We start from the raw sequence: 18,713 nt of genomic DNA on the forward strand, positions 1-18,713 counted from the left end.
AAAGCCCTATGTGGCCCAGGACCCTTGTACCTACGGGACCGCCCCTCCTGGTATGCCCCGCGGAGGACCTTAAGGTCCACAAATAACAACATTTTGGAGGTCCTGAGCTGCAAGGTGGTTAGATTGGTCTCAACTAGGGCCAGGGCCTTTTCAGTACTGGCCCCGACTTGGTGGAACACTCTGTCACAAGAGACCAGGGCCCTGCAGGATTTGACATCTTTCCGGAGGGCCTGCAAGACGGAGCTGTTCCGCCTGGCCTTTGGTTTGGACTCAGTCTGACCCTTATGTTTCCCTCCCCTTATGGTTTTGATTTATGGGCTACTACTAAAATGAGGCTGCATTTTAAATTGTATTTTAACCCGTATTTTAATTAACTGTTTTTTCTTTTTCTTTTACATTTTATTGTAATTTTATTGGTGTTAGCTGCCCTAAGCCCGGTTCTGGCTTGGGAGGGCGGGGTATAAATAAAAAAATATTTTATTATTATTATTATTTCACAAATGTGGCCAATATGGAACCACACACACACACATGCAAAAGAGTAAACCCAAACTCCACATAAGTACCAAAAATCTGTAGGAAAGAACCATAATTGTGGAAAGGGGTAGGGGGAGTCAAAACAGTCCAATGGTGACTCAGTGTGCATGGAATCCACCCGTGGATGTTTGATAGATGAACGTTGCTGCATGTCAGCCAGGGTGGCCTCAACTCTGTAGACAGGGATTTGCCAGCTAGCTGGCAGAGGGCACATCTCTATCTGCATATTGCCGGGTCCAGCCCAATAAGTGGTGTTCCTCTACCTACGCATCAGACTGTTGGTTTGTGGACTCAGATGACACAGTGCGGTTCCATAAGGCTTCATACACCTGAATCAGGATCCCTCCCAATAACCTGGGGCTGCTGCTCCAGCTGCACCTTTTGCTTTGTTAGGGCGTTGATTCTGGTGGTCCCATATCAAAGGTGACCACAACAAGGCCATGCAGTCTGGAGAAGATTGCTCCAGCAACTGCCTGAAACAAAACATAACCTGCGGTCTCACCTATGCAGTTGATCCTCCTCTTTCTTTAAAAGAAAGAAAGAAATCATTTCCTCTTTTAAGCAAAGGGATTATTTACTGCAAATCCGAAAGCAATAAATACACCATGACCAATTCCGCAAAGAGGCTCACAGCCAAAGGATCTCCCCTCCTCGTTATGTCGTTAGAGAACTGTAGCCGATTTAATTAAACGTGCTGACTGCTGATCCGCAGCAAGATCTGCGGCGCCTGGGGTAAAAACATCCCCTTGACATGCACGCGAAACAATGCCGCCAACCCTTTACATCCCCCCATCGACTGATGGGATTGAACGGGAGGGTCTCTCTCCAGACTCCCCGCCTCCTTTCCGCGCGGACACCCCCCCTATCGAAGCGATGTAAAGCCCCCCAAAGCAGCCCCCTTCCCTGGGAGAGGTTAATAAGCTCTTGTTCTACTGACAGAGCCTCTGATTGGGTTTAAAGTTCGAGTTTAGTAATCTCTTAAAGATCAGGGGCTCGGATAATGGCTCTCTTTGACTAGGTCTTTTTTATCGTTTGGGGGCTGAGAGGATGGGGGGGCAACTTAGGACGAGCCGGTGTGTGTGTGTGTGTGTGTGTGTGTGTGTGTGTAAAAGAGGGGCTGCTCTGCAGATTTGGGTAAGAGCCCCCCATCCTCTGAGCAGAACGGTCCACTTAGGTCTCCTGTGGAATCAAGCGGCAGAATTGGGACCACAGCTTCCACTTAGTGTCTGAGGGCATCCTGCAGAATTGCTTGATCCCGGGGTCCCAAATAAGGAGCTTCCTTTAAGAGGCTGGTGTTAGTTCAATGAAGTTTTCTGAAATCGTGGTGGCGCTGGGGTTACCTGCTAGGAAAGGTTTGTGTTCTGGAATAAGAATTCATTGTGTATCTTACGATGGATTGTTAAATCTACTGTTTTAACCATTCGCTCTGGTTGCATTATAATAAGCCTATGGCGTTCAAAAGATAAAAATCGAGGGATAAATATCCAAGTTTGCATAAAGTAGCCTACATTAAAAAAAACTTTCTCATTCAAATGAAATAAATCTTAAGCACAGTGGTTTGCAGAAATGGGATAAGATCTGTTGCCCGTTGCTGTTCAGTTCTTCCGTGATAAGATGTCGAGTCTTGAATGAATAAACTCTTCCACCTGGAATCTCAGAGATGGCTACCATTAGAACTCAGCCATAGCAGGAGATGTGGGCTCGGGGAGGGACGCGCGATTAAGGCCACCTTTTTAGAGCGAAGACTTCGCGTTTCGGATTGGCTGCTTGCTTGTTCGAGGTTGGGATGAGATGGGGAACTTTCATCAGATCATACGGACTAGTCCAGGCATAGGCAAACTCCGACCCTCCAGATGTTTGGGACTACAATTCCCACCATCCCTGACCACTGGTCCTGTTAGCTAGGGATGATGAGAATTGTAGTCCCAAACATCTGGAGGGCCGGAATTTGCCTCTGCCTGGACTAGTCACTTGGGGAGATTTTGCCTGCTGCTGTGTCCTGATGGATCAGTTCACCATTTGCTGGGTCGGTCGCTTGAAGGAAAGAAGCATTTCTAGCGTGTGGGAGAATCCTTTGTTCGATTACTGCTGCGACTTGATAGCTTGCGACTTGATAGCTGTGGCAGACTAATTCGTAAAGTGGGGGGGGGGGGAGCGCATTGCTTGCGGTTCGGAATTTCTCCAAGAGGACATATGTAGACTGGAAGATCTTTGGACAGGCAGCATCCCTATCATTCTAAGCCAGCCTCCTTCAACCTGTTGCCCCTCAGCCCACATGATCCGGACTCCAACTCCCATCAGCCCCAGCCAGCACGGCCAATGGTCAGAGATCTTACGGGAGTTGTCGTCGAGCAACATCCGGAGAGCACCAGCTAGAAAGGGGATGCTGTGCTAGGCAAACCAGATCACAGTCGTGGGAGCGGGACGTGCTCACATAACCGTGCTTCAGTCTTGGGAGCCAGCTATGCACACATAGGTATATAGACAAATGCCCAGACACACCTGCATGCACTTCTGCTTTGGACGCCTGCCCCTGAAGAACAGCTGGGGAAGCGCATTGGCTGGGGGGGGGGGCGCACTTGCTTTTGGCATAGGAAAGGTCCCCTGCTCAACCCGTGGGATCTCCGGGGAGTCCTGGGAGAGACTCCCTGGCGTTGGCAAAATCGAGCTACACGTACAAATGGCCTGATTCAGTTTTCCATGTTCCTTAGGAATCCTGCGTAACCTGGTGGATCGCAGTTTGAAGTACTTCGAGGGCGGGCAGATGATCCAATCACAGCCCTGACTAAAGGGAGATCATTATTTTTCAAGTGTTCCCATCGCTCGCCAGTCCTTACAACAGCCTTAACCTGTAGGCCGACAGCATCAGCGGCACCCACGTGGATGCGCAGCAAACGCTGAAGACGAAGCAGGAGCTGCCTTGGCGTTGGGGCCCAGGGCGAACTGCAGGCCCAGCTTCTTATAAACTTGCTTCACCACCGGGAGGGGACTTTCCCGCCCAAAAACTCAGGACGAGGAGGAACCGCAGGACCACCGCCACCTGAGCCTAATCATCCAGGCTTCAGAAGCTGGTGTGGGGCCCGATCCACCATGCACGTTTCTGCAGCAAAAAAAGGGGGGGAAGAGCCACTTCTGTTTCCTACAATGGCTTTCTTCAAGGAAGTGCGCGTAGGATGGAAGCGTGGAAGAAGTCTTGGGATCGGGAGCAAAATGGCATGGGAGGGCGGGAGAGTTAGAAGCAATCTTTTCCCCCCATCGCCGCTTCCCTTGCTCCGCCCAACCTGGGCGAAGAGACTGGAGCCTCGCGCACAGGCCATCTCTCGCCCCCTGGACTCTGGAGAGCGCCCCCGCCTGGCCGGGAGGGACGCTTTCCTTGGAGAAAGTCGAGGGAGGCTGGTTGACCAGGCTCTCCATTAACAAGTCAACCACGCCGCTGAGGAGGGAAATCGGATTATAGGAGAAAAGATCCCCTTTTAAAATAAATAAATAAATATTTATTTATTTATTGTTTGTTTGTTTGTTTGTTTTTACGTTTTTGCATCCAAGGCTGGTAAGAAGCAAATGAGAGAGAGAGAGAGAAAGAGAGAGAGAGAGAGAGAGAGAGAGAGAGAGAGAGAGAGAGAGAGAGAGAGAGAGAGAGAGAGAGAGAGAGAGAGAGAGAAACGCTCCGGAATCGGCTTTTCCAAACTCCTGTGCAGAAGCCGCTGGGAGGTTCATTAATAGCATTAGAATTTAACACCCCCCTCGCTCCCTCCCACCCCCTCCCTAGACCCAGCTGACGTCACGCACATCGCCAAGAACTGGATTGCTGTGAAGGTGGTTGAGGGGGGGGGAGATGGAGGAAGAGGAGGGACGGAGGCGAGAGGAGCCCCCTCCCCCTCCCCGCGGGCTGCCTGTCAGCGCTCCCGGGGGATATGATAGGCGCCTCAGGCTGGAGGCTCAAAGCACAAAGTCAGCCCGTGTGGTGAACTTCTGGAAACCTTTCACTTTTTTCTCTCTCCGCTCGGTGCCATTCACTTTCTGAGAACCAGACCCTGCCTCTTCTGACGTTGCCCCCCCCCATCACCACCGCCACCCCCGGTTCCTTTTTATTATTTGCCCGCCTCTGATCTCTGCCTCGGCGCCCTGAGCCGCGCAGCACAGCTCCTACGTCCTCCTCTCGCCGTGTGGCTCTTAATGCCAGCCCCCCTTCTTCTCGACCGCGCCGCCGTCGCCCCCTTCCTCAAACCCTCCGGAGGGACGACGACAACTTCTCCTCCTCCTCCTGAAAAGCCACCGGCGTCTCCTTTCCCTTGGAAAAGAAGCGGCGAGCGATTGAGCAAAGCCAAACTCTCTCTACCCCCCCCTCCCGCGCCCCGCGCCCCGTCAACTCCTCCCGCCAAAAAAAGAAAAGTTTCCTCTCCCTCTACTAGGCAGGACCGTCCTCTGAGGAAGCGGAGAAAGTGATTTAGGAAGGCGGGAGGCGAGGAGGGAGGAGGAGATGCGTCGCTTTCGCCCGCGGGAGTAGCCCTGAGGCAGCTGCCCCCAGGAAGCCAAGCGCCGCGGCCGGAGGAAGACCCTCGGGCGGAGGAGAAGCCGCAGCGCCCGGTCGCCGCCGCCGGAAAAACCCGAGCCGGAGCCGCCGCCCCGAGGGACTCCGCCATGAGCAAGCCGGCGGGATCCACAAGTGGGTAACGCGCAGCGGGGGGCGCCCGCAGGGGGGGGCGGGGGGCGAGTGCCTTCGCAGCCCCTGGGTCAGGCTGGGTCCCTTTCAGGGGGCGGCGGAGGGTGTCCTCTCGCTCCGAGTCTGGATCTTTCGCAAAGCGCGCTTCCCGGGAGCAAACCCACGCGGAGGGGCTTTCCTCGCAAGGCAGTCTGCGGAGGATCGTGTTGCGTGGCTTTGGGATTTTGGAGGTTGTTTTTTTCTCCCGGATGGGGATTCGGGCCTGTAATGAACTTCAGGTCCCCCTTTCTGATCGCGGGGAGGGGGGCAAAGATGGGGCGCTCGTAGGTCGCGATCAAGTCAAACAGTTGCGCACGCGGGTCTCTTTCCCACGGCGGAGATCGCGATGCCGATCGACCTGCGCAACTTCCTTCTGCTGCTCTTAATCCGTTTTAAAAAGAGAAGGGAGAGCAGCCCGAAACTTCTGAGTTGAATGCCAAGGAGGAGGAGGGAGGGAGCCGTTCTCTGGAAAGAGGATTTGACGGGAATACTTTGCACACCATTTCCAGCCTTACCGAATAATCCTGCGAAAGGGAGAAGCAGAAACAACTTAAAAGTCACATTTCCCTTAATCCTAAATCCGGGTACACCTCATAACGGAGGGATTTCTTTCTTTAAGTCTGATTGACCGCTCGGGCTAGGAGTTGGCTTCAGACTCCAGAAATCCAAGAAGGGACTTTTGGGGGTGGGTGTCCCCCCCTCTTTTTGTCGTAATATGCATAATAGGGTCAGTAACGTACACGATCTAGTTTGATGTAAGGGCGACTGGTGGACCAGGTCGTTTTAGGACGAGAGCGTGGGGCCACGGTGACATTTTTTTTAGCAACATCAAAAATGCCTTTGGAGAAAGAGAAGCACGTGCATGTAGAAATGCCACCCCCCCCCCCGAATCGTCTCCCCTTATTTCCTTTTCAAACTTCTTCTTCCTCCTCTTCTAGCGCGCGTGTTGGTTGCTGTAACTGCAGCAGACTAACTTTATTCCGAATTATTTGGCATCGCTCGATATTGACTCGCCTTCGAAACTTTTTCCCACAGAGCAAAGTATATAAAAGAGGATGTTATTCTCTCTCTCTCTCTCTCTCTCTCTCTCTCTCTCTCTCTGTGTGTGTGTGTGTGTGTGCGTGTGTGTACACACCACCATTATCACGGCAAAAAGAGAAAGTAAAGTTTTTCTTTCTGTATTTGAGGATCACCAAAATATAGTTTGGGGCTGGGAGCGGGGAGGTTAGCGGGATGGATCTGGTAGCAAAATCCCTTTGGATCGATCTAGAGCAAACGTCTCCCGTCTGTTTTCCCGCAATCCTTGGAGGGGTCAGGGGACGGGACATCCGCGTTGCTTCTGCCAGGGGACGTGCAGACTGTTATCTAAAGAGAGGTAGAAATTATTCTCGGGCCAACTTTGTGAAATTATGGAGCCTATGAATAATTTACTCCGGAGTAGTTCTGCTTTCAATGGAGCTTCCTCCAGGTCACCGTGCATTTAGTCGCCAGGATCCAGTGGGAGTATGTTCAAAGTTGGTGCAGCTTTTTGCCGCAGCTCCCTGAGCTTGGCCTTGTTGTTCCGCTAGTCCCTGGGGTTGAACCAAACTGCCCCGGGGAGATGGGGCTCCCCAAGTGTCCCCGTTACCTCCCCTCCTTGGGGCTCTGTCGCCTCTTACACTGAGGGCCATCACAGGTTCTTTCGGATAAAGAAATAAAGAATGTGGTGTAAACCAGGAAGGTGTGTTTGTTTGTGTGTGTGTGTGTGTGTGAGAGAGAGAGAGAGAGAGAGAGAGAGAGAGAGAGAGAGAGAGAGAGAGAGAGAGAGAGAGAGAGAGAGAGAAATGTGTTGGGACACATTTTCTTTCTTTTCTTTTAAACTAAATGCGATTTCTGTGACCTGGGAATGAGATCCCTAGAGTGGGGTCGGGATGTTACTTGGAAGTAAGTTTCCTTAATTTCAAGGAGGCCAGACGTACTTCTCCTGCCCCGTCTCCCGCGGCTGCAGCCCGCCCGGGATAGCTTAAAAACAGAATTAACTTGGCATAACGGAATAAACGCCGCTGGAAGATTAGCTCAGGAGGAACTCCGTCCCGGCCAGTTTCCGTTTGCTTGCATCTTAACTTGCCATTGATCCACCTTACGGCTCCATAAATGATCCAAACGCAACGTTTTTGGAACTAGGAGAGTTTTATTACGTGTTCAGCGAGTTCTTTCCTCCAACGAAAAAACAAAAAAAGCACGGACTGTTCACATTCCTAACTGATATCAATAAACAAAAACCAAGGGCCGTTGGTTTGAATGACATTGGGTCTGGCACGACAGCCTTGATTTTAGGTGATTGGTCTCAATCTGCTGTTTGGGGGGATTCAAATGGATTAAAAAATAATAATCAACCCAGAGACTTTAGGCTGCTCGGCTCTATTTGGATCCTCCCCTGTTTATGAGTTAGAGAACATTTTCTAATTCGGGGTATGCGCAAACTTGGTTATTTATTCTGCAGGATAGAAGCTCTGGCTTCTCACGCCATTTCCCCCCTGGCGGACCCCTCCCCACTGATCCCTCTGGCCTTCACTCCCCCGCAGGATCTCGGCCCTGCCTTGAGGAGTACCGGGGCGAACTTCTGTGCCCCTTGGAGGGAGGGCGCCCCGCGCCAGGCCTTCGGGCAGCCCGTCTAGTCCCGAGCCGTGGGGCAGAAGCGGCCGCGTCTCCTCCGGCCTTTGGCGCTGGCTCCGCTTTCCCTTCCGCCAGGCTGGAGTGATGTCAGATGTGATCTCTCTGCTTGGGTGGTAACAAGACCCCGTCGAGGAGTCCTCGCAAAGCAGCCTAACTTCTTTCAACAGCCTCTGATGGTAATTACAGTAATCGAAGCTGCCATATATCTTTAAGCAATTACGAGGCGCGCACACACACAAAAAGTGCCCCCGCCCCGGACGCCCCGTCGAGGGATGTTCCAAACGGTTTCCCAGCGCCGCCCGAGCCGCGTTTGTCTTTCCCGTTAGACTTCTGGGGCCTTTAAACAGGGGTTAATCAGTTATCTGGTGACCTCGTGTCAAGTTAACGGGGTCCCTCGTTCGCCTGGCATCCTTCGGAATTTTATTCTCAGCACAGGAGCCATGGTTGCTGGAGGTGGGGGGGGGCAAATTAATGGGCTGAGAGACCGACACCCACCCTCTCTAAATGTCATTAAAATGGTGGAGGGGGTAAGCGGAGGGCAGTGAGCCAAAGTTTGGAGCAGAAGAGGACGGTGGCGAAGGCGAGAAAATAGGCACTGCCGAAGTTGAGACCCGCAGAGTTTCAATGGCAAGAGTTTTTAAGCTTCTCCTTTTGGAATTCGTAGGATTTAAACGCGCTGGATTGTGGCTGGATTGCTGCCCCCCCCCCCCGCAATTATAGTAGGCTATTCTGTTGCCTATTTCGGTGTGCAATGTTTAAGCTAGTAATGGAAGGAGAATAAGGAAATTATAGAGACAGCGAATCTAATATTCAGCTTATCCTATCTCCTGTCTGAAGTGTGTGCCTGGTTGCCAAATAAGCAGGCATATTCAACGGGCACCAATACAATATAAGCACTTAAAATAGAGCAGAAACAAGAGGTCAGGTATAGCTAGCTACGTTGGGCGTCGGAGAGAGGAGAAACTATAGAAGAACAGAGCAGAATCAATCCAGAATCTGGACTGGGCGAGCGGATCCGGAGGTGTTTAGAGGAATCCTCCCGGGCATTAATTAAGGCCATTAGTTTTTCCGCAGGCCGCGGGAAGAAATTCCGTGGGGGGGGGGGTGTTTAATATAAACAAACTTAATGCAAATAAGGAATATACAATGTGGTGGAATACGTGGGGGTCCCAGTGAAATTAAAAGTTAAACCGCGGCTGAATTGGCTTGTCAAAATTGCATGCCTGTTCGGGGACGCTAAAACAGTTGTGCGTGTTCCGTTATTCTGTATTCGCCGCTGGAATATTTTGCCACCCTCAATTTTCCTAGGCACTTTTACTCTGGATTACGATAACAGAGCGGCTTACTCCCAAGTAAACGAGCAAAGTTTTACCATCTTAACACTGTGTGTGCGCGTGTGTGTGTAAAAATACACGTAGAAATAAATCCCTTTGAACTTAGAATAACTTTCTGCTTCAGAGGAAATATTATTAGAAACCGGCTACAAGTATGTAATTGCACTTATCCTGCATTCAGCCCCTGAGGAGTAAATTGGGCTGCTTCGAAGTAAGAGCTATACATTTTAAAAATATTTAAATTTAGGAATTTAAATGTTTTTTATTTATTTATTCTAGATATACAACTAGGGGCTTTAATGGTTATACTTCAGGTACTCCTAAAAGAGCTATTTCAGATTTTCTAAAATAGTTATGACTCACAGGGTCATAACTATTTTCCTATCTTATTTCCCCCTTTCTTTTTCTTATTTTTTAAACAAACTCCTAGAACCAAGGTGCTACGATTTGGGGAATGGTATCTCCAGAAATACTGGGAAGTAAACTGGTTATTTACTTTACACTTAATATGATGTTTACCGCCCTCTAAATATATTTACGACTAGATCCTCTGTTGGCTCAGAAGGAAATCCAATGGATTTCAACGCGACCGGAAGCCTGGTTAGACTATTTCAAGCCAGCGGCTCGCAGTAACAGGGACGGCTTGGGGTCGGACGCGTTGGGGCAACAGAACCACCAAAAGGATGCCCCCGTTCTGAAGAAATGTCACGCCCTCAAACTCGATCCTTTGAGGCTTTTTACTCGAAAGTGGAAGTGAGAGCTGGACCATAAAGAAGGCTGATCTCCGAAGAATTGATGCTTTTGAATTATGGTGCTGGAGGGAGACTCTTGAGAGTCCCGTGGACTACAAGAAGATCAAACCTATCCATTCTGAAGGAAATCAGCCCTGATTGCTCACTGGAAGGACAGATCCCGAAGCTGAGGCTCCAATACTTTGGCCACCTCATGAGAAGAGAAGACTCCCTAGAAAAGACCCTGATGTTGGGAAAGATGGAGGGCACAAGGAGAAGGGAACGGCAGAGGACGAGATGGTTGGACAGTGTTCTCGAAGCTACCAACATGAGTCTGACCAAACTGCGGGAGGCAGTGAAAGATAGGCGTGCCTGGCGTGCTCTGGTCCACGGGGTCAGACAGGACTAAACGACTAAACAACAACAAGCTCAAGGATCCTCCCCCGTGCAGGGGGATCTCATCCTCGGTGGCACCTCCCGCCAGCACTTCGACGTGAAGTCCTTTTATCTACGTGGGCCTTTGAAATCGGTTTGTGGGGCAGAGACAGAAAGAGATGGGAAAGAGCGAGGCTGAGATCCGCTTCCTCTGTGCAAGCGCAAAAAAAGCGAGGAGCGGGGGCAGAAGCCCAGAAGGCGAGTTTTGGATTGGCATAAGGAGTTGCGCGTTTTGTCCGATTAAGGAGCGGTGACATCCAACGCCAGGAGATGGCAACGTGGCATGTCCGATTTCCTTGCTTTTCCCCCTCTTTGAGAGTGGAAAGTCCAGCAGTGGCTGCCTGAAGGACGTGCGGGAGGGGGGGGGGGCTGAGAGCGAGCGAGCGAGAGGGCCGGCCAAGAGCGGTGTGAGAGGCAGGGGAGGGGCTGGAGGAGGCGGTGGGGGGGAGTCGAGTGCTCTCCCCTGTGGCCATTGTCTGCAATGCGAATTCCCATGCTACTCTTTTTGACGGGTCACTGGTGACCCAATAGGCAGGTGGCAAGGAGGGCGTGTAATTACACAGCTCCAGAAGCCAAGCTTGGCTCACCCGGCTCTCCTGGAGATCGCTTACCTTCCCGCTCCCCCCCCCCAAACCACCACCCACACTCACACAGCAGCCAAACTTCACTTTTTATCTCGAGGGGGAGGGCTGAAGATTCCTGAGCGTTGTCCTTTCCCCGGACCTGTTGTGACTGATTTCCCCCCCCTTCTTTCCCTCCTCCTCCTTGGAAGGATCCCTCCTCTCTCCCTCGCGCCCCCCTCTCTCCGCTTCCCAGCGCGCCCCACCACCTAATCCCCCTTCCTCCCGCCGGCCCCGCATATAGCAGCTGTCGGGTTTCATTTGGAGGAGAAGCGGGCCGCGGCTGGCAGTTTGCGCTGATTGGAGGCAGTCAAACGAGTTCTCCATAGGGGGAAATCTTTAAGTTAACACGTTATCTAATGTCCCTATTGTCTGCCGGGGAGGCATTGTTTCAGGGCCCCGCCCCAAGCCCAGAAGCCAGGTCTCAGAGCAGCGCTCTTGCCGGCCTCGCTTCTCCAGAAAGCGGAAGAATCTGCTCGGAATTCCGCCCCCCCCCCCACGACGCCATTCGGGCAACCAGCCATCACACACACACACGGGGGGGGGGGGTAAAGGCTGGAAGCTCCGTCTCCTTTTCCGAATATTCCTCTTGATCTCTGCCTGCTCAGCTGCAAAAAGATGGTGTCTTGCACCTAAATCTTTCAAGTCCCTTCGACTTCATTGCACCCCCCATCTTAAGCGTTTACAGCTTTCAGGCTGCCCTCCCTGCAAACATACGCCTGCCCACTCACAAGGGTGCCCCAATGAGTTCAATGAGACTTACTGCCAGGTAAGTGGGGACTGGATTGCAGCCTAACTTGGAAGCAAGCCCTCTGCAGTGCTAAGGCCACACACCTCTGCTCTACACCTGGGAAGTAAGCCACCTTGAACAGAGGAAGTCTTTCCTTTGGGTTGCAAATGTATGGGACCCGGCACGAATCCGATCGCGTTGTAAGGCTCCAGTCCTCCTCACTTTTTACAATACCATTATTATTTTATTCTAACAAATACATTTCCTCCAGAGCATGGGCGTAGCCATAGGAGTGAAGGGGGGACAGCTGCCCCCACCAAATCAAGTAAGCAAGTAAGCAAGCAAGCAAGTAAGTAAGTAATACTTAACTAACTGACCAATTGCGTCGCAGATAATTCGGGCCTGCCCCCTCTAAAATAAGTCCAGGCTACGCCCATGCTCCAGAGCAACCTTCTTAGGCGCAACGCAATCCTTCGAATGCCTTCGCTGTTTGCAGAGTGTATTAGCTCCCAGTACAGTCTCCGTGGTCTCCGTGCAGTCTCCGTGGTTCCTCCAGTTGTGGCGGGGGTGGAAGGGGCTGCAGCTTCAGAGATGGAACTGCAGCTGGGACATTCCAAACTTTTCCTCCAGAACTACCCGTTGACCTTTGAAGTGCTGCTCTCACTTTTTAATAGCCCGATCCTAAGCGCCTCAAGTTCCAGCGGCTGTAACGTAGCTTCCGGAGATGCTGCTCGCCCACAATCGCAGGCCGACAGCTACACATGACCCCAAAGCATAGCTGTCAACTGTTCCCTTTTCTTGCAAGGAATCCTATTCAGAATAAGGGAATTTCCCTTTTAAAAAAGGGGAAAGTTGACAGCTATGTCCCAAAGGCATATGCAAGGAGGGCTTGGGGTCCTCGAAACGCCCCGGATGAAACGATGGTGGACTGAGATGATCTACCAGTAGATGCTGGTGCTTGCAGTTATCAGCTTTGAGCCTATTCCCTTTAGCCAGGTGAGGACGCGCTTACTTGAGAGTAAGGACCGTTGGCATTAATAGGACTTTCTGGCTGAGAAAGTTTAAGAGAGAAGAGAACTGGGGTGTATTATTAGGTGAGTGGTTCTTCTGCGACACAGAACATTAAGGCATAACCCACCTAATGCGAAGTTCCCGTTTCCTTAGTCTGGGTCTGTAAAGCACCCGCTGCGCACCAGAGGATGGCGCACCGCAATCCTAAAGGTATTTACTTAGCAGTTTCCCACAGAGTATGACTGGACTTTGCGCTAGTCATCGGACAAGCCTCTGCCTGCTTTCTCCTAAGCAAAACCCATTCGTTCCCGTAGGACTTAACACCTGACAGGTTTTGGTTTGAGCCTCATGTCTTTTGGAATGTACCCTTAATCGAAATAAAACCTGGTTGGTTTTAAGAGCTGTTCCACAGTGGCTGCCTCCGAGAAGGTGGTAGATTCTCCTTCTTTACCAGGTTTCAGTAAGAGCAGATTGGACACTCGATGCTCTTTCAGGTTCCCGCCACTCAGGATTATATATTATATCATTACTTCCAACCAGAGCTAAAAGAAGGCGGCTAGTGCTTGGAATTGCTCCAAGCAAGTTTACTTGGAAGAAAATCCCCTGCGCGTCAATCTTGCTTCTGAGTAAACTTGGATAGACTGAACTATAAATTTGTTTAGTGTAGCAGCGGCGTGTTTTGGTTAAGGGCTGGGGAGGCACCAGTTCAAATCCCCACTCAGCCATGAAGCTTCATGTGCGACCTTCTGCTAATCACTATCTTTCAGACTAACCCACCTCGCAGGGTTGTTGTTAGAAAAATGGAATGGGGAAAGAAACTATGCACACTGAGCTCCTGGAAGTTAAGGCAGCAGATAAATGTAAGACATAAATTAAATCCATGCTTGTTTGAACAAGGAATGAGCCAGTGGAACTCTTTCCTAGTCACTTGGGGATCCTGTACACATTTGCCCGGAAGTTCTGCTGAAATCACTATTGCTTCGTTCCCAGCGAACGTGCAGAGGCCGGGGGTGCAGGAGAGCTTAGGGTAGCAACACTAAGGAAACACAAGCTTCTGTTTCCAGAGGGGAAGTGAGGACTTAATGGTCTTGTAGGGGGTGGTTGTCTTGAGATAGGCAAAGGCTTCTTACTTCACTTCCTCCACAATGTGATATGCCAACCCTGCTGCGTTTGAGGGTCCTCCTGCTGAATGAGACTCTGGACGTCTATCCCAAAATCCTGCCTGAGTGTAGCCTACTGCCGTCTAATTCCCGCCCCCTCCAGCCAGAATTTCTGTTGCTACTCCTGTAACATGGCAGGAGAGGACTTGCAGATGCTGGCCTCCTGATCAAAGCAAATGTAGCCAGAAAGAAGTCCTTGAAAAGCTGGGTGCCGTCTGCAGACAGTGGTGCAACAATTTAACATTGTACCCTGGACTTACCGGTAATGTTGTTTTTTTAAGAGGAGCATGTGTATTACTTTAGTTGTGAAGCCCACAATTAACACTGATCTTCTCACCACTACCATCACCTCCTGGCCATTTCATGTTTTACAATTGCTTCTACAATCCTAATATGTAGGACGACTTTATTTTATTTACCGGTCACTTTCTTTTTTACCAAAGTAACTCTAAGTTACTTACAATATAAAACAAACAAATACATTAAAGTCAGGTTAAAATTAAACAAAAAAAATCTAAAAGACAATTCTATTTTTAAATAGGTGGATTGAAACATCCCACTCAACCATGGAAGCCATGATAACGAAAAGCCAAAGACCTAAATGTCCCGTCCTGTCCCCCGTGCCGAAAAGCATTTTAGTAATCTAACCTAGAAGTTACCAACGTGTAGTCAACAGAAATCAGAAGTTTGCTGGGCCACCAGCCAAAGCTGATAGAAGGCACTCTGTGACCCTGAAGCCACTTGAGCCTCAAGTGACAATGATGGAACCCGAAGTAACCCCATCAAGAGCAGGCCCCCTCCCATCCTTCCAGTCTGGGGAACCATTCACTACCAGTGCCTCAGTCTTATCTGGATCCAGTTTATTGGCTCTTATCCAGTCCATTGCGATTAAAAAAATGGAAAATAAAAAATAACTGCATGTGCATTTAAACTCACTTTAAATCACATCACCACCATGACCATTGGAATAAAATGGAATAAAATGTGTCTGCCACCCTGATGCTAAGTTCATTCACTTGGGAACAAGTAACGTTTTCTTGCAGAAAAGGGCAGTACTGTAGGCTATATTTCTAAATGAAATTGGAATCAGTAACCATGCCCATGCGTCCTGCAACTCCCTGACTATAAGTTTTAAAAAGAAGAAGGAATACGGATGCCAGTCCTGTTTGATGTGCCCCCTCTCCATTCATCTGTCAATCCTTGAGTAAGTAGAGAGAGCCAGTGTGGTGAAGTGGTTAGAGCAGGCTTCCTCAACCTCCATATGTTTTGAGACTACAATTCCCATCATCCCTGACCACTGGTCCTTCTAGCTAGGGATCATGGGAGTTGTAGGCCAAAACATCTGGAGGGTCGAGGTTGAGGAAGCCTGGGTTAGAGTGTCAGCCAAGGTCCAGGGAGACAGCTGGTAGAGCATGAGACACTTAATCTCAGGATCTTGGGTTCGAGCCCCACTTTAGGCAAAAGATTCCTGCAGGGTGGTTGTGAGGATGAAACGGGGAGGGGGGGAAACCACGTAAGCCGCCTTGAGCTCTTTGGATGTTAGTGGGGTATAAATGTCCTCGCCCTCCTTCTCATCATCCCTGTCATCATCAGAGGACTTGCCTGGACTTCGGCCTGAGGTCGAGCTGCGTCACTGGTCGCTGGGGAGGCCCCCGTTATCCTGGCTGTGATGCCCATCACGGACTTAACCATGCCAGAGGGCTGACCTTCTTTTCTCTCTCTTTCTCTCGCCTTTGCCCTCAGGCCGGATTTTAGACATCCCGTGCAAAGTGTGTGGGGACCGCAGCTCCGGCAAGCACTACGGCGTCTATGCCTGCGACGGCTGCTCCGGGTTTTTCAAGCGAAGCATCCGAAGGAACCGCACTTACGTCTGCAAATCTGGGAACCAGGTATTCACCCCCAGCCACCTTCCACTCCACCCACTTGCCCTCCGGGGCCAAAGCCATTCCTCGCTTTTCTGGGCGGGCGCAAACAGGGGAGGAGCTCACGTCGCGATCTCCACCCCACCCCCGTCCAGTGGGGCGGGAGGTCGAGAGGGCGGAGTGAAGCCGGCTACGGAGGCCGAGGAGTCTCGGGTGGCTGGAAGAGGAACAGCGAAGGCACCATCACGTGGAGTAGACTAAAGCGGAAGGGGGTCGGGAGGTCGGCTGCGGAAAGAAGGAGCTTCTCTATAAGCCGCCTGGAGTCCCTGTCAGGGGAAAAGGCGGCGTCCAAATAATAGACCACTTCAGAATCCAGGCACAGGTCGGAACGCTCCCCAATAGTAAAAGAAAAGAACTCCCTGCAAATAGAAATCTAGTATAGCAGGCTGGATTGGAACATTTCTCCCCATTTTCTACTTGCAGGAAATTTTGCTTTTTTTCAGAGGGGCTTTTCAAAGCAGGGCATCCAGCCTGTAGGATATTCGACCAACTTTAGGACCCCGTTTCCACCATCTAGTTCTGCTGCAACTGCAGACCAGGCCAGAGAGAGAGACTTTGCTCTCCCTGAACGTTGCGTTGGGTGTTTTCCATCGCTGCTGCCGAGTCCCTTGTTCCTGAGCGTGCTTGGAAGATTCCTGGTAAACCATGGGATTCCCAACCACCAAGTTTAGGGTGGGGCTGCCAAACACAGTTGGAACCAAACTTAATTAAAACTCCCTTTGCAAGAAACCAAACAGGATTTTTTGAGCATTTAAATGGCATAGTTGCAACTTTGGTGGGGTTTTTTTTTTGGGGGGGGGGTGTTTTTAAAAGAAAATCTCAGAAACATCCATATTTTGATCTCTCTTTCTCTCTCTACCCCCCGCCTTTCCCCCCTCCACAAAAGTTAAACAGCCCTCGAACAAAGGAGAAGGATTCTTACAAAATGAATGGAAGGATTAGCAGGGAGCTCGGGTGCTCGAGAACAATCCAAAACTCATTGTAAAACAAGCTACTTTAAATACTGAGCATTTCTTCATTGCCTACACTCACAGGCCAGTGATCATTTCAGCCTCTAACAGTCATACTCACATGCCCATTATTCCCTGAGAAATTCGAGCAGAACCAGTGATTGATTCCAAAGTAACCGATTACTGCTGTTGGACAGCAGCATGTGTACCAGGAAAGGAGTCCTGCTGGAAACCAAAGGGGACTTGCTTCTGAGTAGACATGCATGGGATCCGGGTGCAGATCTTTTACAAAACAACTCTTTTCCTCTGCATGCTTTGGCCGCGGGGTGCGGGGAGAAGCCCTCAAAAGAGAGTCAGATTTGCTTCTGAGTAGAAAGGTGCTGAAGATTGGGCTGCAAGCCACCACCCTCTCGGTGCAAAGCTAAAGCAATGCTGGCAGTTCACTCTCGCTCACACCCTGGCAGGCAGCTCTCCCCTGCCTTTAACCGAGGTGTGGCAAATGGAGGTTTAAATGGGTGCAGCTCGCTTCGGATTGTGGCGCAGCGGTTGCATGTATAGATGAATTCCGGCCAAAATCCACCGGACCTTGATTGGCCAGGAGATTGGAGGGAGCGTAGCTCAGCGGCAGAACATCTGCCTCGCCCATGGAAAATCCCAGGGGCAATCCCTGGTGTCTTCAGGTAGGGAAGGTCCTGCCTGAAACTAGAGAGCAGCTGCCAGGCACTCTGGACAAAACTAGACGAATCTGTGGTCTGGCACAGTAATGCAACTGCCTCTGTTCCTATGGCTGTTCTCTTGGGTTGCAATAGGAGTGAGCCTTGTTTTGAGCCAAGTAATGAAGGGATTCCAGTATAGCAGGGGTGGGGAAGCTCAGCTGGGGTGCTCCAGATGATGTTCAGTCTCAGCCAGTATAGCCATTACTCGGGGATGGTAGGCATTATGGTCCAGGATCATCTGGATGGCCACAGGTTACCCATTCCTGAAACAGAGTGCAGTAGAGGGAGTGATGCTTCGGAGGGCATTTAATAAAGGAAAACAGTTTCTTTTGGTGATCGTTAACGAGAACATCATCGTCTCCAACTGCCTTGCTCAAATAAGCTGAGGGATGCACGAAAGTGGGTTCAGCTTTGATTGTTGGATTAATGTTCTCAGGCTAATACATCTGATAATACAGCGGGCAGCTTCGCCTTTCTGGTCCATTGCTCGATTTTGAAAGGGAATGGGGGACTGAGAAATCCGAGGGCACAATCTAGCGAAAGTGAAGCGCCATCGATTTCAGTGGGGAAGTAAAGCGCATGTCTACTGAGGAGTAAGTCCCACTGAGTACCCTTGGCCTTTCTCCTAACTAAATAGGTATAATGATTGCAGCTCCCATCTCTCCTACTTAAAGGAGACTTAGCGGCACTTAGCTTTGTTTGGATCCTGCCCCAAATTCATACCAGCTCCCTTGAGCCTGAACCTTCATATTTCAAACACCCACCCACAGCTCAGCAGGTGATGTATTCTGCACACCAAATCCTAATCATAGTGTCCACGCAATCCTATAGGACTGCACCCTCAGTCTATAAAGTCTATTTAGGTTCAGTTGAGGTCTGGACGCCTAGGGCTCAACTAAAACTAAATATCTAGGGAAATTTCTGGAAAGAAAGATGTCCGGGATTAAAAAAAAAATCCTGGCAGCTACGTTGTTTGACACTGAAGTCCTGCTCTTTACCTTAGGTGGTTAGGTGGAAATCAGTGGGACCATTTATTTATGACTCTGCGGGGAAAGCAAGGGGCAAGAAACCGAGGAATACGCGAGAGGAAGAAGATACTTTCTAGGGCGGCAGGTGGGGTGGGAAGCTGGAGGATCGCGATCAGTCAAAGGCTCAAAGTGCCAGGGAGCTGTCCCGGGTGCTGAAGTCCATACAGCATAGAGATTTTAGA

General features: G+C 50.5%; 1 protein-coding gene across 3 annotated transcripts in view; it reads left to right on the top strand.

The window, feature by feature from the left end:
* The first annotated feature begins 5,127 nt into the window (after positions 1–5,127).
* The window catches only part of NR2E1 (nuclear receptor subfamily 2 group E member 1), a 28,451-nt gene continuing 14,865 nt past the window's right edge, over positions 5,128–18,713 (top strand). For 2 of the 3 annotated variants that reach the window (XM_033143548.1, XM_033143550.1), the window contains exons 1-2: positions 13,561–13,615; positions 15,659–15,804. In XM_033143548.1, coding sequence (XP_032999439.1) covers positions 13,561–13,615; positions 15,659–15,804 — 201 coding nt within the window. Of the gene's footprint in view, positions 5,204–13,560; positions 13,616–15,658; positions 15,805–18,713 lie in introns of those variants that run through there. The other variant, XM_033143549.1, reaches the window with a different exon arrangement.

This window comes from Lacerta agilis, chromosome 3, assembly GCF_009819535.1.
Source record: "Lacerta agilis isolate rLacAgi1 chromosome 3, rLacAgi1.pri, whole genome shotgun sequence".
Classification (NCBI taxonomy): Eukaryota; Metazoa; Chordata; class Lepidosauria; order Squamata; family Lacertidae; genus Lacerta; species Lacerta agilis.